The sequence below is a fragment of the Lissotriton helveticus genome, chromosome 3_1 (genome assembly GCF_964261635.1).
Source record: "Lissotriton helveticus chromosome 3_1, aLisHel1.1, whole genome shotgun sequence".
NCBI lineage: Eukaryota > Metazoa > Chordata > Amphibia > Caudata > Salamandridae > Lissotriton > Lissotriton helveticus.
The window spans coordinates 1,170,633,261-1,170,659,976 of NC_136061.1; the positions used below are offsets into that span (position 1 = coordinate 1,170,633,261).

Genomic DNA, 26,716 nt, shown 5'->3' on the forward strand with positions numbered 1-26,716 from the left:
TTTATATTAAGTGCTCCCATGTATCCGTAGGTAGCAGCATGCCCCTGCCAATAGAGTGCAGGGATGGACCCTATGATGAAGCATGCCACCAAGGGGAAACTCGGGTGGGTGAGGGTTATCTGAAAGAAAATGTTTTTCTTTCTTGACAGTCCAGTAAGAGGTGCCTTTTCCTTTTGAAATAGTAGGGACCCCGTTTTGGTTATTTATGCTGCATGAAACTACATATTCTTCATAATTTTGCAATTGCAAGCATCCAATGTTCCTAAGGATTTCGACACTGGGATCTTTTTAACATAATTAGATCTCTATTAATTAATTTTCCATCACCTAAATGAAGTGGAGGGCAATCACAGCTTGCTAACCGTATTTTTGATTTTACAACTGTGTTTGAAGCTGCCTATATATTAACCAGAATATTCCTCTTCTATAAACTGACTATCAACCATTATCATGTTTATCAGATTTTGGTGAAGTCTGTTGGCTAAGAAATTAGCCAAATGCACTTTTGAGGCCGTTTTGCCAATTAAATTCCATATCTCTTAAATTGCATCTGTTAGTCTTATTGATTAATAGAGCTGGAGAAAGTAATATAAGATCACAGTCACTCACTGTGGTAGGGCACACTCCATAAACTTTACATAAAGGAACAAACCATAAATTATAAATACATAATCTATGATGCAACCTTCCATAAAGCCTTTTCAGGTAATAGAAGAGGGAATATTTGCTTTAACTCTATAATTTAAGATTGCATGACACATCTTTTTGATAGTATCTATTAAATGCCTGTCTTACATTTTAAGGAGGACTCATATGGTTGTATGACACAACCATGCATGCCTAAACCACGCGCTTCTTAATAATGCGGTTGAAACAATGAATGCGTCGTAACGAAGAATTCCTTTACCACGAAAGTCTTTACAACGACTTGCCTTATGGAAAGCGCTGGACTTTGGAACAGTATATTTTAAAATTACAATATGGAGAGGAGTTGGCCTAACGGCTAGGGCGGTTGACCTTGAATCTGGGGAACTGGGTTAGAGTCTCAGCAATGACGCTAAACATCCTGTGATTCTGGAAAATCACTGAATCTTCCTGTGCCTCACTGCAAAAATGAATGTGTCCTCATGTAATGCAAGTGGTGCTATGTAAAGCGCTCTGATACCCGATTTGGGTCAAGTTTACGCTATATAAAACTCTATAAAAAAAAGTATGTAAAGTGTTGGACTTTAAAGTTCAACCCTGATTTACCTAAGTCATGTCGTTGTAACGACATGCGTGGTAAAGGAATGTGTGGTTAATACATATATGTTGTTCCAACGGCATTGCAAATGCAACGCAGAGTTCAGGCGTCGTTGTAATTGTTGTTACCCCACATAGGTCTTGGGGATATTTATTAAGTGTAGGTGAGATTGAGATTTTTTTCAATAAATTTACCTACTCCTGCAATATCAATAGCTTTTCCGGTGGAGAGAAATTCTCTATTTTTACATTAATGATAACACCATCTCTACATTTTCATGTACAATTCCAGTAGGAAGCTATATAAAGAAAGGGTTGTCTAATTAAAGTGTAATGCATTGGAGATGCCTTGAGGCAGTATCCATTTGATGATATTTCTAATTATTTTTTGTATCAAGTAGGATGGCTAATCCACCTCTTTGGATGGCCATGGCTGGATTTTTTTCAGGAGTAAGCACCTCGTAATAATTATCAAAGCAAAAGGCCTGTAGATGTTGGTTTAAGATGTGCTGTGCGTCATAGGCTATATAGTAAAGGCTCCGGATGATGTAACAGATAATTCAAGAAGAATGAACAGGTGCTGCAACAGGATCATACACCCTACTACCATTAGGGTGTGTAGCTGATTTCCACCCGATGTTCTAAATCCTATAATACAAACAAACAATGATACTGGTGCACTCAAGGTAGGAGGTATATGTGAGTAATGACTAAATAAAGTAGTCCATGTATTTGTGATGCTCATCTGGACTCATTATATGATTTTTCCATGTTCACATCAGTCTTGATCAAAAGTGTATCTGCACATCAAGCAGGGGCTGAGAAAGAAAAAGTTATTAAATCTTTATTCCAGAAACAGGGCACATGTAATTGAGATGGTGGGGTTGTTATTGGGTGTAAGAGTGCTTCCCAGGAAGAAGCTGAAATTTCTAGCTATAGATCTTCGATGCTGGAGGGGTGCACTCAAATTAGTGGGCGGGCACCCTTTGTATACACCGGCATTGCTGCTGGTAGGGCTGCCCACTGGTAGGGGTGGATACTTCACAGCACACTGGATGGAGGAATGGACAGAGATGGAGCTGTTGACACTGGGAGATTGCTATGAGAAGGGAACTTTTTGGTCTCTAGAGAGCCTGGTTACAGACTCCCATCTCACGAACACGCAATTCCTGACATACGTGGCGTTGATACAGGCGATGCTTTGCTTACTGGGCATGTTGGACCCTGATCCACCAACATGATTTACTCCAAATGATGCTGACCTTCGGGAAAGGCAAACACTTGATCTCCTGGCTTTACAAAATATTCTTAGGTATGATCTTGGCCGCAGATGGGCTGCTGAAAGCACGCACTAGATGAGAGGCCATCATTGGCTGGCAGTTCACAGGAAATTAATAGGAGAGAACATGAGGATACACACCCACAGTATCTAGGAACACTTGTTTCAAATACACCCAGTTCAATTACCTTCATGCCACCTACCTCACGCCGCACTACTTAAATAAGATGCTACGCATGATTTACATTAGCTGCCCTCGGTGTTATGAAGGGGATGCCTTGCCTGCTTATGACCCAGTTCTGCAAATATGTAATTCTGGAGCTGGAACGCATCTGGAATTGGCAGCCATTGTACAATGTGGAAAAAGCCCATAGGGGCTTTATAGCTGGCAAGAAAAGAGGAGGGCTGGCAATAGGTTCCTAAATCTAGCACTGGGGGTCGTCTGCAGAGACATTGCCAGACATTGTATAGCACCGGAGGGCCCACCCCACAGCCTTTGGAACACAGAGGTGGAACAGTGGATAGTTACAGAAGGGACTGCCAAATATTTGAAGGAATATAAAGGATACATAGAAAGCCATTAGCAGACCAATGGCAGGTGATTGTTAATAGTTTTCTTGCAGCAGAGGTGCATAGGGCATGGGAGGTCCACAAGCTCAGTAACAACCATACAACAAAGGCAGGGATGAAGATGCCATCATGGGAGACAGGTCAAAGAACAGAACTGTAATGGTTCACCTCTAGCATAGACCCTATTTTCCTCTTCTGGAGGGATGAGCCACATCCCCCAGTAAAGAACACACATTCACGCTTGGGCTAATTGCAAGAGTTGATCAGAAGTTGGATTGCTTTCCCCTTCTCTGTAGCTTTGCTCTCACCCAGTATGTGCCACTGTATACTGTAGCCAATATTATTGCTATGTCAATGGGTGACAGAATGAAACTGTGTTGTTGTTGTCCACGAAATATCGCATCAAACATATTGTTAAAAAATAATGTAGATAGGGAGGTAACTTCAAGTGTATTGAAATATGTTGGAGCCTAATGTCATGAGGAACAAGTTGGTTATGACTCCTCAGAAAATCTGGAAGGGGGAGGGGCCTTGAGAGTGAACATATCTCCTCTGAATAGCCGTATTTGTAAGGTTTGGTGGGAAGCAGGTTTAAAGCAGACAACCTTGGATGTCTCATTTTGTGGTACTTCTGGTAGACATGAGTTGGGTGGACCAAGGCGATAACTTTTGAAGAAAGAAATTAGAACCCATTGTTAAGTCCTTTATGTCATACATTTTGTATAGTTGTGATCTGCAGTATTAATATAAAAGTTGATATAAACACCCCATAGTATGTATTTTAAAAACACTTAAAGTTTATGTTACTGACTCTTTAATAGCTCTACTAGACATTCAGAGGCACCTGCCTACATTGAAATCTCCTGACTTCCTCATAAGCAAATGGGACTGTGCATGGTGAGTGAAAATTCAAATATTAATCTAACCAGTTTGCTCTGAATGACTGTGTAACTTTGAACAAGCTCATAGTGTCAATTTCTGACAGCTTGATTCTTCTGTGGGTTATTTGACTGATTTATTTCCCTGAATCACAGCATAACTCTTCTAAGCTGCTACACAATGAGTGTTGCAGGGATTCTGCACATATACAGAACTATGTGCAGGAAACCAGGACCTCGGTAGATAGTGGTGTAGCAACCTATCACCTCAGTACCCAAAAACCGACTAGCAATAGTGTCTCATTCGTTCTCCGACTAACAGCGAAGCTACCAATGATTAGACAACCCAGAACACAACATTCCTGATTCTCTCATGAATCGCAGGAGCAAGACAACTCTTTCACTCACTCACTCATACTTGTTCACAATAAGAGTATTCAGAGTGACAAAATGGTTTAAAATGTTTATTTTAACTAACACACTCTATGGTACAGTACACATGCCACTACAAGACTTAAAATACATAGAAACAATATTGTCCGCATTGTCACAATTCCATAGAATACAAATGGGGATATCATTTTTTAAAGACAGTGGAAAAGGGCTACAGTGCCTAACCATCCTCCCTGTGCTAAGAAATAGTTTATTCTAAAAAATAAGACCTCTGGGCTTTGTCCGCAGACCCCATACCTCAAGGCCTAGATAAAAGGTTACATCTCAGGACAAGCACAGCTCTTCTCTCTTGAAAGGTCTCTCTCCAAGTGCCTTAACAACATGCTTAGCTTGCAATAATAAAGCATACGATTCCCAGTAGTGCAGTTGTGTGTCATTTTATGTCTCGGTGCGTGGGACTGACCAGAACAGAATAACAAGGGCCATTGTTGATCGACCTTGTACTTTGTGTGCAGACTAAACATCAGAGCATGGCAGAGAACGCGATAAGCAGACAGTTCTCATGTGAAAAGGGCACAAACAATGTCTTGCAAAATAAAGGCATTTAGTGTTGTGCGCAAAAGCAGCCTAATGGCAGCGAAGCTCATACTAACCTAGCAACGTCGACAATGAACCCACCATCCATACTATAGGAGTCTATGTATTTATGTGTGAAGGACTGAATGTAGACCTCTGTTGGATTCTCAGCCAGCAGTGTTAGTAATTGTGCACATCCATTTATTAAAACGTTTTACCCACTGTCTTGCACCAGTGCTGAAAACCTTGCAGCAATTGCCATACACAGGATCACACTGAATGAATTGTTCCAAATCTGAATCTGGCTAGGTATAATGGTTTTGACCCATGAAAACTGGGATGGATTGCAGCCTCATCCTGAGACTGGCCAGATGAAAACACATTACACCCACACTGAATACTGTACTCTGAGTAAAGATAAACAACAACAGTTCAAAACTCTGGTCAGATCTAGAGTTGCAGATGGACCAATGCTCCTCTGTCATGGTGGGATTGATGGTTAACCATCTGCCATATTTAGGGTGTGGGCCAACAGAAGCCATCCATCATTGAGAGAGCAGGACTGCCGGCTTCAGTCCTCCAACGAACTGGCCGTAGTGGGCATCAGACATTTCCCCAGGAGGCTGGAAGGGTGGGGGCCAGTTTTGCAGCAGTGCTGCAATATCGGCCCCCAGTAAAAAAAAGCGGCACTGCTGGGGGTAGCTTTAGTTAAGCAGCAGTGCTTCACACTTCCACCCTCTCCCGGCACCACCCTCCCCCTCCTTCCGGGCGCCAGTCCGATTAAATTGACGGGGCTGTTTTGTGTTCTCAATCCGACCCTGAACGTCAGTTCCCCCATCTCCCTTCAACAGACAGCCATTCATCAACATTAGTATACTGGAGATTTGTCTGACATATTTAAAGTTGTCCTGTGTAAGAGTGAGACAGGGGGACCCTTCTGATGAAGGACAACAGTGGGGGATAGGGTTTGCAATGGAGTATGCGTCCGCCAACACACACCTGCTCTAAATCAACTCATTAACAACACCTACGGCTGGCACTACAAGGGATCAACTCCGGGGACTGCACAGTTTACTGCAGGTGACCATTGAATAAAAGCAAAACTATTCCCTTTGAGCCAGAAATGGCTACTGGGTAAGACAGTAACAGCTGGTAAATCATTTTATTTCTGGGGAAGCAACGCCACTTTTAGCTAAAAGAAGAGGAATTCATTACAACATAGCGTGTATTTGGAAAGCACACGTTCACCAAAGGGTATCTTGGCGCTGAATAACAGATGGTTTTTGCTACCTAACTCAATGGCACTCATTTTATCGACCTCAGTAGGATGAAAGGCTGAGTGGAGCTTCCCGGGATTTGAAACTGTGACCATGTGGTTGAATACAAGCCCTACAGGGGACCTATTAGCCACTAAGCCATCAGACCCGGTGTAATGGCTGCAATGGATTTTGCCGTGTGTCAATTTGTGTTACTAAAATACATGCTGGCACATGCATCAAGCTCCTCATTTGCGATTACCAAATAGTGATTTTTAAGGAATCACTATTTGGTAATCGCAAATGCCTATGCATGTAGGAATCGCAATAAATTTGGCGATTCGTTTGCATTAGCTAATAGGGATTCATAAATTGGGAATCGCTATTAGCTAATGCGACTACATTATTCCTATGGGCCTACAGGCCCATAGGAATGATTGTGAATGCATTTGCAAATTGCGATTACTAAATAGGTAATCGCAAATTGCGAATACAAAGCCAAGGATGCCGGGGGGCCTAAGGCCCCTCTGAAGCACCCCAAAAAAAGATGCAAGTGTTCACATGTGCAGCACACACATGCCCTATGGGCATGTGTGCGCTAAATGCCACTTTGAAAATGCATTTTTGTGTTTTACTTAAAGCATGCACAAATTACCATCGACTTGAAATTGATGGTAATTAGCGTTTCCTAAATGCACCGTTTGCATTGAGGAAAGGCTATATGAATTGGCATTATGGAATCGCAATTGCGATTCCCTAAATGCATTTGCAATTTAGGTAATCGCAAAAAAATGCGATTACCTAAATTGCGAATGGAAAAGGTTCATGCATCGGAAAAGGCCTTTTTCCATTCACAAACGGGCCGATTCTGCCAATCGCCCCGTTTGCGACCGGAAAAATGCTTGATGCATGTGCCCAATGGATTTTTAACAGAATTCAGCCATTCATTGCAGTCAAGAATATTTAGACCCTTATTCTGAGTTTCAAAAATCTGGCACAAATATCCGTTGCATTAAATGTTTGGTATTAGGCCAGTACAAGTTGTATTTATTTGCACATCTGATATCACCCAAGGGAATAAAATGTGTTTCTTTCCAATTCTAACTTTTCAGTACTGGAGAAAATGTATATTTATAACATGTGGTAAAATAACAGCCCAATTTTTACTTGTGAGCCTCAGAATATGTAGTTAAAATTGTCCCGATACAACATTTGCCAATGGCGGGCAGAATGAGGCCCTTAGGTTTTTTTTGTTTATTCTTTTGTTATTGCATTTTTTTAAACTAAATCGTATTAAGCATACTATTGCATACTGACTATTACATATTCAGCAAAATTGCGCATTATTTGTCACAAAGGATACCATTTTTATTCATTTTAGCAAAGCAGAATAGATGCTTTTTTGTATATAAGACATAAACAAACATTAATAGTTAACATAGCGGAATGAGGCAATCGTTTATCCTTTTGTTTTTAAGAAAAGGAGTCGAACACCAATAAGACAATTGGGAGGCTTTTGTCACGTTTGCACCTCGCACCACTTAGCATGGCTGTGAGTTTCTCCAAAAATCAGAAGTAACGCAAAGCAGGGCAAATCGCTGTGCTGCATTACTCTGCCCTAGGAAGGTGTTCCATGGGTGCAGCGGTTGTTTTTTCCAAGCATCTTCCATGAATTTTGACGCATACCCAGATTTACAAGAACTTGTAAAGCTGAGGACGTGCCAAAAAATGACACCTTCCCAGGGGAGGTGTAACAAGGAGAAATAACTCTATTTCCCCTTGTTTCTTCCCACACATAGAAAGGGGAATATGCTTCCCAGGATTGGTTTTGTTCCCTTCCTGCACAAAAACAATCGTGCAAGCAACTCATAAAATAGATCACTTGGGGCCAGATGTACGACCCTACTAATTTGGGACTCGCAAATTGCATAATTTTGCGACTTGCAATTTGGTGCTCTCAAATAGGAATGTTCAAGAGTGTCTCAGAAACTGTTTGCAATTCCTAATGGGGTCGCAAATTGCGTGTCTCATTAATATTTATGAGGCAGATGCAATTTGCGACCCCATTAGAATGGGGAGCACTCCCAGAGATGGTAGCCTGCTGGGGTCAGCAGACCACCATGTCTGTGACTGCTTTTTAAATAATGATTTAAACAAAGGAGGGAGGTAGAGCTATTAGTTGGATTTATACTCCACTATCATAAGTAAATAAACAAAAGAAATCCAACATCAAGGGAAGGAAGGAGTGATCAATGGATATTGAAGCACTCAGTGTTTGTTAAAATACCCCTCACACACCAAAAGGTCCCTTGGTGTCATGCTTCATCATTGGGGTCTTCGCACCCCTCTATCGGGATGCGGCGTGCTGCGACCTACGGATACGTGGGAGCACTATAGAGTTGGCTATGTGTGGTGTACAGTGTGTGGGGTATGTGACTAAAGTGAGTAGGGAAAAAGTGGTGAAGGAAATTAAAAAGTATCTGGCACTAGAGTGAAAAAAAAAAAAAAAATTTTTTATTCTGAACTCTGGCTGATACTAGTAAAAATAAGTGCAGGGCGAGATCAACCTGTTATATTAATGAACAGGATCTCTGGTGTGCTGTGTTTGTCGACATGTTTCGGAGACAAGCTCCTTCTTCAGGACAGGGGCACAAACTCCCTTCCCTACTCACGTCTTCTTCTACAAAAAAAGTGTAATATTTACAAAAAGTGAAATTTTGTAGGAATAGGCTAAGTGTGCCTACAGCGGTCTGCTACAAGTACAATGACTTGTGAAGCCTGGTTGGTGGGCTTCATGAACAGCGCGTTGGGGTGTAGCTTCAATGGCTATAAGGTCCGGACACTTTGATCACCGCCTTACCCCTCTCGCTGCTCCGCTGGTATTTTTAAATAAAGCAGTTTAAAAAAATGCAGTCAGTTTTCCTGAAAAGAAAACAACATGCATTTAAAAAAAGAAAAATGAAACGTTACTATTTCTTTTTTTAAGAGTAGGCACTGGTCCTTGGGACCACTGCCAGCTCTAAAAAAATATTTTGAATGCCAGTCACAAAGGGGAAGGGTTCCCCTTGGGACCCCTTCCTGTTTGCGAGTGGCTTACCACCAACTTGAAGTAGGTGGTAAACTGCAGGTGTTTCACTACCACAATTGCGGTCGCAAAACAATAGTACATACCATTGGAACTCGCTATTAGGAAGGGACACCAGAAAGCAATCTGACTGTGGAGTGCTGTTACCACCTTGGTGATGTTGGCGTCTAGTAAATCATGTTCATTAGGGTAGAGGTTTTATTAACAATAGCGGAACATGTCTCCCTGCAATTGTAGCAAACTGTAACTGGTCATCTGCATCTCCTGTGTATGAGAAAAAAGAGGAAACAGGCATGATTTATGTCAATTTGCTTTGAGACTAGACTAGAAATGCTGGCTCATTAATTAATTAATTAAGGGTTGATGGAATAGTTCCAGGTATTTCAGCCACGTTTCTCAGATACACCAACATATCATCAGTGCAGAAGGACACTGAGTGAATGTAGTCTCCCAGCAGGACGGCTCATTCCAAGCCATCACCCTGCAACTTCATAGAGGAAGACTCCACCGCAAGAGAAAATAGGAGGGGAGAGAGTGGACATTCCTGCCTTGTTCCCAGCAGAATTAAGATTGGGTCAGATATGATTTTCCACATCTTAACTCTTGTCGATGGTGCTGCTTAAAGACATTTAAAGAATGAGGCCCTTTGGTATTATAGGAGACCAAATTTATTTCTGTAATGATTACTTCCCAGTCTTTTAGTTGGGTCTCCCAAAACATTAAAGCCCAAAGTTTCAATGGGTAAAGAACACTGTGGTACGTCAGGTTATGGAACTGGGCAAATGTTAGATTAAGACCTGGAAAAATCATCACTGCTTTAAGATCAACAGTATCGGTTATTTGTAGATAGGGAGCAGATCCAAAGTGCCTCTACCAGAGCATAAAAAGGTACACCCTAGCTGGGAAGGCTATGATTAGTATATAGACAAGGTGTGCCACTAGAAGGAACAGACATTCCAAACAAAAACATAAAGAAGAAAAAGAGATAAACTTCTGTAGTACATTTCTAATAGGATGACGTTCTCCCAATGGCATTGTTCTTTTCAATTAGAAAATCCATTCTATGCATATGGTGGTCACCTTAGGTCTCCTTTTCTGTGCTGTAATGGATATCTCATTCTTCTCCCCAGTCTGGGTCCCTAGCCATCTGCAAGGATCCAATCTATTCCAACATCACCTTTGTCCCTCATCTAGCTAAATGCTGACTTCAGAGCAGTCCCTTAACAACTGCTTTCCACTTCACCTAGCCAACATACATTTCAGACATAATGGTGAGATTAACTGAGATGGATTCTATATTATTTCATGGGAAGCTACAGCTGGTGTAAAGAGTAATACTGTATTTGTCGAAAATGAAAACAAAGTGAGAGATGAATTTGAATGTTGATACTCTCCCATTCTTCTTCCAGAAACTAATCTCCCAAATCTAGACTCCAAAATTGTTAGACTTTTTCAAGAAGGGAGTCTCCATAGCCTTCAATCTGCCCTACACCCTTGCAATCAATATTTTGCTCAGTGAGCAGTAAAAGAACTTTTTTTTTCAACTTTCTTTATCTTTTCAGAATTTTATAAACTTAGGGCCAGATGTACCAAGCCTTTTACCAGCCGCAATCTGGCCGATTCTCAGAATCGGCCCGATTCCGAACAGTAAAAATCCTTTTGGGATGTATCACCCCAAAAGGCATTCGCAGAATAAGGAATCACAATTTTTGTGATTGCCTATTTCGCTAAAGCATTTAGGTAATTGCAATTTGCGATTCCCTAAATGCAATGCAGGAAGCATTTAAAAATTGTAACGTTGCTTTAAGAAATCGCAAATTACCACCAACTTCAAGTTGGTGGTAATTTGCAAATCCTTTGAAAAATGCACCAAATTGCATTTTTCCTAGTGCCATGTGGCGCATACACATGCCCTTAGGGCATGTGTGTGCGCCACATGTGCACACATGACATTTTTGAGGGTGCATCAGGGTGGCCTTTTGGCCCCTTTGCACCCTTGAATTGCATTTGCAATTTGCGATAACCAATTTGGTCATCGCAAATTGCGAATCCCTTCCCATTCATTCCTATGGGCCTCCAGGCCGTAGGAATGAATGGGAAGGCATTCCTTAATAGTGAATCGCAAATTGTGGTTCGCTATTAAGGATATATAGGAATCATTATTTATTTTGCGAAACTTACATACATTGCATTTTGCGATTTTATAATAGCGAATCAGTAAAATTTGCTATTATAGAATCACAAAATGCAATGATGATGCATCTGGCCCATAGCGCCTACGCTAGAATTGTAAATGCTTCCTTGGCATTAAAAATCAAACTTTGGTTAGATTTCCTTGAATGTTTGGGGTCCTTCCAAATCTGATCTAAATCCCACAGGCCTCTTCCCTCCCACTGGGGTACGGCTGAGGTAGTAATCTTCCAGAAGCCTATGGTTTTACCATAGTGCACCGCATTATTTCTCGTTAATTCTCAGGGCCCTTTTTAGCAATAATGAGTAACCCAGTGTCAGGTATGCCCCTTATAGTGCTGAGATGGAGGACAGAATGTCGTCAACCTCGGTCACCATTGCGTACTCGGGAAATATAAGGCCTGAGAAGACTGAGGTGGCGTGTACCAACATACGCCAATCCGGGACAAGTAGAAGAAAGACCTTTATGTGGGTAATGTCATCTCTGTCAATCAGAAGGTTCAGAGGCAATTTTGGTGAGAGAGCAGGGGTCCCCGCAAGATAAAAAAGTATGGGAGTATAATAATAAGCATATCTTTTCGTGCCAGGGAATACCAATACCTACCCCATCTGAATTCTAAAGTATGGTGTTCTTTGGGCTAGGTGCCTAAAGCCGATCTGGTGGAAAACTTCAGATAAGCAAAGAGCCAGCAGCAAATTGACAACACATCAGGAACTAAGTAGACAAAAAAGGCACAACTAAGGACAATTCCCTGAAAGCAGAGAGAAAGAGACTCTGGAAAAGAATAACTGTTTCAAAAGGTACTGTAAGCAGGGTTTGAGGCATATTTATAAAACCTTTAATCAGTACACCTGGAGACACACTTGATTATATGAAATGCACTTGATGGCCTCCATGATGGACAGGGTAAACTTGCATTCTTAATAATAAGACAGACATTATAGCTAGAACAAATGGCATCACCAGAGAGTGGGGATTATTTTACTTGTGTTCAGGTTGCCCCAAAAGATTTGGTGCATGGTGGAGCATAGAGGCACAGGTGAGTGTAATGTAGTCAGGACCCCTGAGCATATGTGTGAGTAAATAGGAGAGAAGGATCTCATGGGGGCACAGACATCAATGCACGTATTAGCTTCCGGAGAATCATCTCTGAAACTTCCCTTTCTGCGACAGGCGTGCAAACCTTAGTGGCCATGCAGTCAATCTCACCTGGTGGCTCAGAGGTTTTTATTTGCACAACATTTAGTCTGTCTTTTTCCAGGCGAGAGACGTAGTATCACATGAACATGACTCCTAGACAAAGTTATCCAAGGTCTTGGAATTTGATTCTTCTGCAATATCTAGGATTTTAGAATCTGCAGACAACATCAAGAAGCCCAAAATCCCCAGACAATATGTGCAAACGAATAGTGTTACATTGCATACCAATCTCTGCAGTGTATGGGGCAGGGCTACTAAGTAATAGTACTCTAAATCAAAAAGCACCATCCATTCTCCAATGTAACACCAAGTTTTTCCTTGCTCCCCTTAGTCTTGTGTATGCTGAAACAAATTATGTTATTATCCCATTATTTATTTTTAAAGATGGCTTAATGTAGCATGGAAGTGTCTCAAACTAAAATAAATATTGAGTGAATGTCACAATTTTAATAATATTTTTAAGTCCCGTAGCCAACACGAAAAGGAAATAGAGAGCAACCTTTTCAGGTGCCGCACTCTGTTCGGGTGTTGTCCACCAGCTTCCCATTGAGAGTGAGTTGAGCACTGGTACAGAAATGGGTACCAGTCTGTAACTGGAAAGGAAAAGTAATGTGCTCTAAAAGCATTCCTGTATATTACCAATGCACTAAGTTGATAGCCTTTTCGGCGTCAAGAAAGCACACATCAATAAAGTGCTGAAGAATCTCAGTACTAATCCCCAAAAGCTAATGAATATTTAAAGCTAGAGATACACTTGGTAAATAGCACAAATATTGCTCTTCGAAGTAGTTGAGCTATTCTTTTTTATGCATGTTTTTGTTACAATTCATGAGTCAGAAATGCACTTCTACACACAGGTGACACATATTACAAATGTGAAATTAGTTTATTATTTGTATGATTCCCTTTCATAATATACAGGGAACTAACAAAGCGAGAGTCACAAAACCATTTGTACACAATGTTCAAATTAGTTGCACATATGGAATGATTTGCAAGTGCAAATTCAAGTTTGGCTTTCTGAAATTGTGAATTTACACCTGTAAATTGACCTAATAATATGCAGAACTGCATCTATTTACGGCATTTTTACTTGGAAGTAAATCTTCTCTCATGGGTGGGTAGTGGCCATTCCACGTTGTGCGTTTGTGGATACTAACAATTTGTTTCATGGCTTTTCCCTATCCTGAAAATGGCTTTATATATGCACCTACCAGGAAGGGGAGTAAATGCCTACCCATAGGGAGAACAATGGGAACACCCTCAAAACTGGTGAGCATGTGAAAAGGGTTTATCTTTAGAAAAAATGATTTCCCTGTAGAGAAAATAAAAAAAGTTTGCAAATGAGAATGCACATTTGCAAAGCAATTCCACACCCATAAATACAAATATGCTTTGCTGAAGTAATCCTAGTGTTTTGAATATTCCAAACATGTCTACATTTACTCTTAATGTTGATTTAAATCACAAGAAATACATTTATAGTCATTATTGTGAATCTGGACCACAGTTGTTATTTCCTATATGCAAGATACAGATTTGTATTCTTGTATTGCAGACACGTATTTCCTTGCCTGCCCTGCATTGGCAGTTGTAACAAACAGTGTTTGAATACTGATTTGTTGAGGGAGAAAGATGCATTCTGTCACAAATACAACAGTACCACCTAAATGTGTTTTTTAAAATCTCAAATAATAGTTTTACATTATTTTGAGAAGTGTGCACTAACCTACTAGCCATGGAAGCCAATATTTAGACATCCTTCCTTCCATTTGCATGTCCCAGGGGTGCACAAAGATAGAACAATTCAACTCTTCTGCAGCCTAAAAAAAACAATGCAAAGAATGAAGAGTAATTTCCAGTAGAACCATCAGCAAAGCTGTTTGTGAAATCTATTATGTTTTAACAGGTAACATGTCTTTTGACACAGGCTTCAAGAATATTATAAAAAAAAGAAACAGACAGTTGAAGATGGGAAAGCTTCAGTGACAGCACACAAACCCCCAATCTGCCGCCAAAGAACAAACCAATATACTGCATAAAAGACATAGAGTCAGATTTTGAGTTTTGTGGACAGTGTACCTCTCAGTCAACCCATCTCATTTAGAGGTGAGCGGAACATAAGCTTTCTGTAGGCCAAGTCCCCATTGACCATGTCCATGGAAAGAGTATTCCAATGGCCCAGCGGAGTAGGTGCTGTAAGAGTAAAGCATCACACTGCTCACTCTATTTAGAGCTGATCTATCCATTACCACTAGGAATTCTGTCAGTCAAAGAAATAAAAGGAAGCAATTATGACCACTCGAGGTTTTTTTAACCAGAAACAAATCCCTGCGTTGGGAGTTTGGTTCTGAAAAACAAAAAAAGTTTAAAGTTTGGCGAACGGCCGTCAAAACCAACGACAGCCATCCACATGATATTTTGGGGCATATTTAAAAACCTCTATCGCCACCACAACGTCACTTTCAGGGAAAACCTGGTCTTAAACAAACACAATGAGGAGAAATGCTTTATTTCTCCTCGTTTTTTGCTGTTTTCATGTATGGTGCATTGGTCCCCCTTCCTGCACATAAACAATAATTTTTTTAAAATGCTGTTTTGCAAATTCTATGTGTGCTGCATTAACCCCTTCAGTGCGGCACACGTTTAGCGGACGTCGCGTGCACTACCTCGGTAGTGCTGCGCACGTCCGCTGAACGTTCCGGCCCTGTCCGCGCAATAGAACGTTCCGCACCAGCGCGGAACGTTCGGCGCAGCGGAGGGGTTAAGTAGCACACACAGAAGTTACAAAACAGCATTTGTTTATGTGCAGGAAGGGGGACCATCCTGCACATAAACAATCTTCCTCCCAACACAGACACCTTTGCACTATGGTGCAAAGGGGCCTGCGTTGGTGCTAGGCAGCTGAGCTCTGCGCCAGCACTGGGGGAAATGCAGGGGTGAACTACATTCTTGTGAATACAGCACATCTCTGCGTTTTCAGAATGGATTAGCGTGGTGTTAGCAATGTTTGTTTAATGCCACACTTCTCTATTCTGTTGTAACTATATCCCTTTGTACCTTGAAGGCAACTGCAGTGTTGGTGATTCCTTTCAAGGTACAGAGATGACTGCTGGTTATCTCTGAATCTGAATACCATTGAGATTGTGGACATCATTTCCGCAAAACTATGGGGCATAGTTACAAGCCCCTATCGCCACCACAACATCACTTTTAGTGACGTTGGGATAGCGAATGGGAACTTTGCCTTTTTTACAAGGCAGCGTTAAGCCTTGTGCAGCACACATAGGTGCCCCTTCCTGCACATAAACAATCATTTAAAAAAATGCTATTTTGCAACTTCTATGAAGTTGCAAAACAGCATTTCAAGATAGTTTATGTGCAGGAAGGTGGATCTTCCAGCACATACACAATCTTCCCCTCAACACAGGCACACTTGCACTAGGTGCAAGGGTGCCTGCATTGGCACTAGGCAGATGAAGTTATCACCAGCACAGGGGGAAATGCAGATCTTCACCTTATTCTTGCGTTTCTAAAGTGAGGGAGCGTGTTGTTAGCCTTCTAGGCTTAACGACACGCTCCACCACTTTCTTTGTGATGTTCATGAAATAACTAATTTAAAGCTGTGCATAAATGGATAAAATGGGTAGTTCCCTGAATACCATTAATTTTCCATCATGAAACTGTATCGGTGATGCAGTAAAATCACTACATGGTAATTCAAGCTCTTATTGCAGGTGTGGCAGTATTTCTATTGGGTGCAAAAACAGATTGAGACCACAAGTAGCTTGTGAATCTGGACCACAGTTGTTATTTCCTATCCACAATAATAGTTTTGGCCGGGTACAGTATTGCCTTCAAAAACCTATTTGAAAATATGTCAGGTCACCACCAAACAACTTCAATATTACCATGAAAATAAATTACAGTGCAATATATGTCCCATTTATTTGAGCCAATCTTGATGCAGTTCTAAGAGATAGGGTCATAGCTGCTTCAGGAGTACTTTCAGATTTTGCACATAGCCACAAATAAACACGTCACTGCCAAGGTTTTTAGCATGTGAGTGCATATATTTTATAAATTTTGCACATCCTCAGTTCTATTTCAAATTTTTTTTTTTTTAAATAAATTGAGCACATTAGGGCCTATTCTCAAACTACTACAATAGGGCACTCGTGTACTACAAAATGTTATTCACAAACCGACGTGTGGAGAACTCTGTATCAACATCTCGGATGTTTTCTATGCAGAATTCTCCACCCCAGTTGTGGAGGTCTCTGCGCATGTAAGTATATGTTTTAGTTGTAAATGTGGGATAAACCTAGGAGGGAGGCTGGACAACACCCATCCACTAAAAAGCAATTCTATTGCTATTCGCAGACTGCACTTCAAAAGTTACTAGGGCCAAAAAAGGCCCAAAACAGCCATAAATGTACCTGAGACCTGAAATGGTGTAACTCCAATACTACACATGGCCACTCATTGGTACTGGAACTCACTCCCATGGAAAATAATGAAGGCAGGGGCTTAAAATAACACACAATTGAAAGTAATGTTAAATAAAATTAACTATTTCAGTGCATGTGTGTGTGTCTATCTATCTATCTATCTATATATCTATATATCTATATATAAATATATATATATTCACTGAAAAAACCATAGGTTATAGACCATATATAGTTAGTAATTAGCATTTACAAAACCTTGAAAATTCACTGAAAAAAACCATAGGTTATAGACCATATATAGTTAGGAATTAGCATTTAAAAAACCTTATTTTACTCACACAAAACCATTGAAATTCCATATATAGTTAGTAGTACTAACTATATATCGCGCACCCGCAATCCACTGCTGATCATGTCACATATTACATCATTCATGACATGGTCAGTGACATCACTGATGACATCACTGATGACATCTCAAATGACATCACTGATGACATCACTGATGACATCTCAAATGACATCACTGATGACATCACTGATGACATCACTGATGACATCTCAAATGACATCACTGATGACAACATCCAGTGACTGTGTATTTCTGTAAAGTTAAAATATGTCTTACATATTGAAGAATGAGTGGATGTAGAAGTGTCTGGATGAAGGATTTAGTAGGTGCATGCCTGACTGTATGAGTGAGTGGTTAAATGTGTCTCACTGAGTGCATGGGTTAGTGACGAACTGTCTTAATTTGTGCATCATTATGTTTGTTGTTCTGTAAACTGCTGCATGTGTTGATCAGTAGCTATATGAGTAAGTATATGGGTTATTGATTGGTTGCTCAAGTATTTGTATGGGAGACTGAGTGTGTGTGTGGGTGGCTGGGAGGTGTATGACTCTGTGCATAGATGTGTGAGCAGTTGATTCACTAGATGTATGGGTTCAAAAGTACATGTGGAAACAGCTGTATGGGTGGTTGACTGTGTGCATGAGTGCATTGGTGAGTGAATGGATATCTCAGTGCTACATGTCAAAGTAAGTACATATGTAAAACACAGTACATGTGAGAATTGGCATATATAAATAACTGTGCATAAGAGTCAGTGAATGTGTGAGTGGCTGTATGGATCATTGTGAACTTGTATCAGGGATTGTAAAAGAGAGTAAATATGTGTTAGTATATGTTTGAATAAGTAAGGTGTGTATAACTGTATAGTTGAGGAAATTGAGGTGTGATTGATTCTTTGCATGACTGACTAGGTGTGTAAGTAACTCCATGGATGAGTGACAGTCTGTGAGTGTCTGTTTACACTGAGTGTATCTAAGGTTATATTAGAGTCTGAAGAGGTTCATCGTATTATCACATGAATGATGTCATCAGTGATGTGATCAGTAATGTCAAATGAGATGTCATCAGTGATGTCATTTGAGATGTCATCAGTGATGTCATCAGTGATGTCATCAGTGATGTCATTTGAGATGTCATCAGTGATGTCATTTGAGATGTCATCAGTGATGTCATCAGTGATGTCACTGACCATGTCATGAATGATGTAATATGTGACATGATCAGCAGTGGATTGCGGGTGCGCGATATATAGTTAGTACTACTAACTATATATGGAATTTCAATGGTTTTGTGTGAGTAAAATAAGGTTTTTTAAATGCTAATTCCTAACTATATATGGTCTATAACCTATGGTTTTTTCAGTGAATTTTCAAGGTTTTGTAAATGCTAATTCCTAACTATATATGGTCTATAACCTATGGTTTTTTCAGTGAATTTCAATGGTTTTTTAATAGCAAATATCATAAGCTGTCGATTGTCAAGTACGTGGTAAGAAAAAACATTTTCGTGTTTATGCACACTGATCTGCTTTCAATGCTGCCCCCCCCCCTCATTTCTATTAGGAGTACTCTCTCTTTCCAGATAGTGAAGGTTAGTTAACGCAGGCCTTTGCCCCCGTTGTAATCCGTCGTGCCTGCTTCTCTCTCCATTTGATTGATTGTTATCCAAGCATTTGCAAACAAGCACAGAATCGCCATACTCTGTTTAGTCTTTGCAGATAGTGAAGGATAGGTAAATGCAGACTTTTGTCCCCATTGTAATCCGTCATACCTATTTTTCTCCCCATTGATTGATTGATTGAATCGAGCATTGAATTGTTCGAAGTTGGTTCTCTTAAGGATCTTCTCTGCCTGCAAACGGGGAAGAATAGGAATATTCTCTCTCCCTTTGCAGATAGTGAAGGGTAGGTAACGCAAACCTTTAACACATCGTGCCTATTTCGTTCCTCATTGATTGATTGTTTGCCCGAACATTGACTGTTTGGGAATTGGTTCTTTTTGAAGGTATTCCCTGTTTGCAAATAAACGTAGGAAAATCTTTGCAAGTAGTGAAAGGGTAGGTAATGCGGACCTTTGTCCCCCGTTGTAATCTGTCATGCCTATCTACTCCCCACTGATTGATGCACCTGTTTCACCCGGACCATTTACTAGAGATAGGTCATCTGGCCCGACCAGAGAGCACCCCTAGTGAAAAGGACATATGCAATAATAACGAAGTGATCACTGTATCCTGTTAACAGAAACTTTAGCATGAAACAACCTGGAAAGAAAGGAATAGGAAAACGAAAATCAGTAGGCCACTGATGAACTTTTTATTAAATAACAAACAAAGAAACGATAACAATACGTAATGATAAAACCTATTATTGTCCTAGAAACAAGAAACGTTAGAAGTAAGCCCGTAATAAGAAACCTGAAAACAGTAAGAGAAACCAAGTGTGACATTGCAACAGCCACAAGGCAACGAGGCTTCATCGCCCCTCACTGCCCCAAAACGTGTCTGTCCCACCGCCTGCCACGGCCAAATAACGACAAACTGGGAAAGATACAAGTCAGCAGACATCCGCCCCATTCTGGAAACTTCCAAAGTGCAACAGGTTTCCGGCTACGCCCAGCCGGAAGCAACACATATAAGGCGGGTCCTGCTGCCAACCGTCGGCAGAAGATCATCACGTAGGGTGTAGCCGGAGGAAAGGCCGAGGCCAATGGCACCCGTCCAGGGGGATTGCTACGACCACCCTGGAGAGTTGCAAGGGGGGGAATGTCTGTGTCCTCGACCCTCCCCTCTATCTCCCAGTCCGGCCACCATCAACCAGAGGCCGAGGCCGACGGGATCCGGCCGCGGTGGCGGTAACCCTGGAGAATTGTAGGTTAGACCCTCTCTCTCCCAGTCTGGGCCAGCATCCATGGAGGGCCTGGGAGTGGAGAGGCCACTGCACGAAAGGCCCAGGAGAGGCACCACACGCCAAGGCCTGCCCCACCGGATGAGCCAAGGAACCCGTTCATGGGGCCAGAGCAAAGGGCGTCCGGCCGCCATCCACCGGAGGTCCGGCCCAAAGACGGACGGGACATTTCTTCTTTCTTTTATAATGGCTGCGACAACACTGGGGGGGGATGTCTTGCACATGCCTCTGACCCCCCCCCTCGTCCTCATCGCCTGGTCCGGCCATAACAAATGTCAAGCGAGACGCCGTGGGGTGCACTGGGTGGGAGAGACGGTGCGAACAGGCCTCTCCCGCCTCCCCAGGTGGAGGCTTCCCAGCTGCACCCTCAGCGCTCCAGGCGCCCGGAAAAGGGTTCTTCCACTGTGGCGATGCTGCAACGTCTCGCCCGGCAGGGTGGAGCCCGTCCGCTCATTTGACCCCGCGATCGCCGGTAGCTACCGAACTCTCAAAATGGCGGTCGACCTGGCAAGAGCGGGCCCAGCATAAAGAAATGGCCCGGTCACTGGTTGACTCCACCACCGTAGTCCTCCACGACCTTGAAGATTCTAGAGGAGCCGCTGGAGTCCCCGACCCCCGCAGACACCCCCGATGGGGAATGACTGCCATGATCGCCCGTGGAGTGACGAAACTGTAGCCGCGGGACGTCGGCGCTCCCATGCTGGCGCCAGCCTCAGTTTGAATGACTAGAATCCTGCAGACCTCAGTTCCGGTGAAAGCACAGTGTGACCCGGTAGGAAAAATTGTTGCACCCCCTTCCCTTTTTGACTGATGGTTCAAACCACCGATCCTTTCCTTTGCCCTTTTAACGGAACTTTGGACTGCCTCCCCCCCCCCCCGCGGCGCCCCACGCCGTTATTTGGTGGGCGGCAACTTACTGGACATCACCTTGGTGCCATCCAGATTTCAGCGCGTTCTGCTGCCTTGGAACTATTCGCACAACAGACCGCTACTGACGACCCACCCCCCGGGACGCCCCACGCCGGATACCCAAATCAGTGCGGCACCCAGGCAACATCTTCTGAATTTTCATAATTTGAAAGAACTAGTAACATGTCCTCATCAGGAATTTCCTCTTCAATCATCTCATCAGGAATCTCCTCATGAAAAGTCTGCAATGATGATTCTTGTAACTCTATGGTCTCCAAACATTCGATAAACTCGCCATCAAGAGATTGATCAAAAAAATCATTCAAGTCATCTCCTCCTTGTGAGAATATTTCATTATTGGTGCTGTCAATTTCAATAAATGTAGTGGATAATTCAAAAGAAAATTACCACGGTCTCTTCATTGTTTAAATGTTTTTACTGTTTTTGTTTTGTTGTATATATTTATAAGTTATTAAAGTTTTATATTCCTACTACTTTGTTGAAGTGCTATATATTTTTAATGTGACACATAATTGTAAAAACTTTGATGTACAAAGAGTCATCACTGGAATCTTCCGCTTCACTCTCGGTCCCCTCCCCAATCACAATACAGGATGGTTTTCAGATAGTAGGAACGCGTGTGGTGTGACGGATCTCATCGGGTGTGGGCCTTGATCTACTATAACTCCTTTGAAGAGGGGTGATTCTTTACAGCTGGGGCCATAAACTACATCTGCAGGGCTAGCTGATAGCCTGGGACCGGCCTGGACAATCGGACACAGAGGAAGAGGAGTGTCAGAGGGTGCGGTAGTGAATAGGGCGAAAGGGAGGTGTCGGGCGGGCACAGGGTGTGATTCTCAGGGAAGAGCAGCGCAGATGGGGGGAGGTTTATTGCCCATGCATAAGACAGAGAGCGGGGGTGACCAGTGCCTGGGGAAGATGCTTGCGAGGGTGGGGAGCCATGCTACGGATCGACAGCGTGCAGAGAGTGGGTCTGGTCAAGGCATCTAAAATGGCTGCCGTGCACGACAAAAGTGTGGCATTTGAAAAAAGGCAAGATGGCGCAGACAATGTTTTTCAACACTTCCTCATTTCCTTCGAATCGAACGTTAACAGACGTTGGGGCATATTACCAAAGTTAAGCGATATTTATCCCTAACGATGCTTAGCAACGAATTTTTTACCGCTAAGCATTGTCAGAAATTATCGCAGATAAACCTTGCTATTATCAAGGTTTATCGCAAATGCGATAAAAAACGGCCGCAATGCATTAATATCGCTGAAAAGTCAGCGATATTCATGCATTACCGAGCTAATGCTCTTAGCCATGTTATCCACCTCCCATTGGATGACATGGCTAAGAACTGCTCAGGACAGGTGTTACTTTTTGGAGATATTCGCGCTTAGCGCGAATATCTCCAAAAGTTGGTAATAGGAGATATCGATGTTAGCGACTGTTTCCAGTCGCTAACATCTTGGCATGCCCACTTTGCATGTCATTAGTGATAAATATCACTGACATGCAAAGTGGAGCCCAAGATGGTCGCTATCTCCTACTAGCGGTCGCTATCTGGTGTTAGCGACAGCTACGTAATACGGAGATAATTTTATCTCCGCTTTCTTGGCTTTTAAAGCCAAAAAAGCGGAGATAAACCCCCTTGATAATATGCCCCGTTATCTCTCCCACACTACCGGTCCCCCTGGGCTTAAACGCCGAGATGGTAGAGACTGCATCCCGTGGAGATAGGCCGAGACGTCACTCAGCAGAAAAACAAGTCTATAAACATACAATAAGTTAAAAGTCAATCATTCTTCTTTCCTTGTAGTACGCTCCCCAGTCCACTTCCCGTTACGCTAACCGGGCGCACCCCAAAAAGAACCAATTTTTGCACTCTATACTATAAGTCTTTTTTTATACTACAATCACTTCGCTACAACCTCATAAATTAAAAATAAAAATGAATAATGTCTCAAACAATTTTTGATTTCTAAATATAAATTTATTCTTCTGAATTTTCATAATTTGAAAGAACTAGTAACATGTCCTCATCAGGAATTTCCTCTTCAATCATCTCATCAGAAATCTCCTCATGAAAAGTCTGCAATGATGATTCTTGTAACTCTATGGTCTCCAAACATTCGATAAATTCGCCGTCAAGAGATTGATCAAAAAAATCATTCAAGTCATCTCCTCCTTGTGAGAATATTTCATTATTGGTGCTGTCAATTTCAATAAATGTAGTGGATAATTCAAAAGAAATTGCCACGGTCTCTTCATTGTGATCCATTTTATTTTGAAATTTCTTGCTGTAAATTGCAGAAAAAAATAATCACTTTCATTTATCGTTTTTAGTAATACATAATATAAAACTAACTTTATCAAGTATTTAGTATAACAGAAGGACTGAAAATGAATAACAGAAAACATTTTTCAAATTATCTTAAAGTGTACAACATAGTTCCCCTTACAAATTAACAACTCACCTTTTTGAAAGTAGGAGAAGTGTTAGTACTGTGTAACTGTGTAAATCAAACACCAGAAATTGAGCACCAAAAATTCCTCACAAATGTACCTCAGACAGTAGTATCACAAAATGGCTGTGGTTTCCTCTCATTTTAGATATATACATAACCAATTAACTTTCATCACACACAAATACAAAACCAAAGTAACATTTTAATTGGTTCTAAATTTCAACACTTTCAAATGTGTTTTCCCCATGCAATTTTCCATAGGACATTTAGATACGTCTACAGCCTGAATGGCTGATCGGAATTACACCAAACTTGGCAAAATGGTACATCAAACCTAAGAGGTCAGTGAGGATCTACTATGCCCCCTTATGATCATTTGCCCCTTCGCTTTGGCCTCCTCTTGTCTCTCGATCCTACCGAGAGACAAGATGGCGGCCGCTACGGACTGTTTGGAATGTTTACAGACGCCGGAGAACCAATCAGCTTCGCAAAGCTACGTAACGCGAAAAGTACGCGAAGCGGAGCGCTGTTACAGATATATATCTTTTTTTTAACGTTAATTTCTCAAAATCCACTGGAGCACATATATTAAGACCTAGCAAAGGCACATCGGGCTACCAGTCCCTACAATTTTGCCAAGTTTCGTGCAAATCCATTCAGCCGTTTGATTATTTTTTTTTTTTTTTTTGCCCCGCGGGGCCCTTTTAAAACCTCCACATCAAACCTAGGGGGTCAGGGAGGATCTACTATGCCCCCTTATGGTCATTTGCCCCTTCGCTTTGGCCTCCTCTTGTCTCTCGATCCTACCGAGAGACAAGATGGCGGCCGCTACGGACTGTTTGGAATGTTTACAGACGCCGGAGAACCAATCAGCTTCGCTTCACAAAGCTCCGTAACGCGAAAAGTACGCGAACTTGAGCGCTGCCTGGTCCGCTGTTACAGATATATATCTTTTTTTGAACGTTAATTTCTCAAAATCCACTGGAGCACATATATTGAGACCTAGCAAAGGCACATCGGGCTACCAGTCCCTACAATTTCGCCAAGTTTCGTGCAAATCCATTCAGCCGTTCGGGCTAAAAGTGAGGCCAACCGCCCTATGGAAAACTCAATGTTAAAAACACGTTTTGGGACCCCCCTTTTTTCTCGGCCCCCCCTTGACGAAACCCCCCCAAATAATTAGGGGCTGCTCAGAAACAAAATGTTCCATTTTCCTGAAAATTTCAGCCAATTCCGTCCACAAACGCCAAAGTTATTAGACATAGAATTTTCTAAAATCCCATAGAGTAAAAATCCTAACTATATATACCTACTGGCGACCGCCAGTAGGTAATATATATATATATATATATATATATATATATATATATATATATATATATATATATACACGCTCAATCTCCACTTTGCCAGAACGGAGCACTCTCCAGCGGGTGCGGTGTGCGGCAGTGGAACGCCGCTCAAAATGAAAGCTCAAATCTTGCACACTTTTGCAAAGAAACCCGCTTCATTAGAAGGATGTATAGAAATGGGGCTTCCATAATGAATTGAATCTGCATGGTGAGGCGTTCCCTACTTAGAAAGGGTGTAGGGATACTTGCCGATACACGGCTAAATTACGTTAACACCTAAGAAGGTTAGGATGCTTAATGTGTAAAATAACACTTAAAAGGTATTCGATTTAGCAGTCTAATGTGTATACTGTGCTACACTCTAAGATGGCGTCCATGTTCCTCTTGGGTAATGTTGTCCCTTCTTTATGTTGATTGTTTGGGGCTGTGATGACAAACTTTATTAATGCTCTAAGTTCATGGTGTCATGAACACCGAAGAAGGCTTGACGCCGAAACGCGTCTGTTCTAACCGCAATAAAGAAATCTACAAATGCGTCCCCCTGTGAGGGCAGGTTTCTTTGCAAAAGTGTGCAAGATTTCAGCTTTTATATATATATATATATATATATATATATATATATATATATATAGATAGATAGATATCTTCACTGAAAAAAACAAAGGATACGCGGACGTTATAGTTAGGCTAACATTTCACTAGCACAAAACCAGTGAAATTCAGTTATAGGTAGCTGGCTATGACTTCACATAATACATCACTCATGACATGGTCAGTGAGATCACTGATGACATCTCAAATGACATCGCTGATGACACCACTGATAACATCATCCAGTGAGGGTGAGTGTTTTCTGAAAGTTTGAGTGTCAAACGTATATACCCAGGTGCTACAAACGTTAAAATAGTATACTTTGTGTACTACTAATGAATAACTATTTCAACATATATTATGTGAGTGGCTGTGTGATTGTGTTTATTTGTGTGTGAGTGGGTGTCTGAGTTCCTGTATCGGTGTGTGAGTGGCTGTATTGATGTATAAGTAGGTTTGTGAGTGGCTGTGTGAGTGACTGTATTGATGAGTGACTGGGTATATTAGTGGCTGCATGGGTGAGTCAGTTGCTGTGTCAGTGGCTGTATGGGTGGGTTTGTAAGTGACTATGGGCGAGTGAGTGTCTGAATGGCCATATGAGTGAGAGACTGGCTGTATAAGTGGCTGTATGAGTGAATGACTGGCTGTATAAGGGGCTGTATGAGTGAGTGACTGGCTGTATAAGTGACTGTATGTGTTAGTCAGTGGCTGTTTGAGTGGGTGTTTGGTTAAGTGAGTTGGTGTCTGAGTGGCTGTATTGTAAAGTAAGGTCCTTATTACAAGTGATACTAGCAGTGGCAGTATGACCACCGCCACCACTGTGGGTCTGCCTGCTGCATTTCGAATGCAGTGAGTGTGTGGCTGTGTGAGTTACTGTATGTGTAAGTGACTGGTTGTATGAGTAGCTGTATAGATAAGTGAGTGATTGTGTGAGTGGCTCTATGGATGCGTGAGTGATTGTGTGAGTACTTCTATGGGTCTGTGAATCGGTATGTGAGTGGGTGTGTGGGT

General features: G+C 41.8%; 1 protein-coding gene across 1 annotated transcript in view; it reads right to left on the reverse strand.

The window, feature by feature from the left end:
- The window catches only part of ACMSD (aminocarboxymuconate semialdehyde decarboxylase), a 625,677-nt gene that overhangs the window by 201,908 nt on the left and 397,053 nt on the right, over window positions 1–26,716 (reverse strand). Inside the window, exon 6 of the mRNA XM_078681812.1 lies at window positions 14,400–14,493. Coding sequence (XP_078537938.1) covers window positions 14,400–14,493 — 94 coding nt within the window. The remainder of the gene's footprint in view (window positions 1–14,399; window positions 14,494–26,716) is intronic.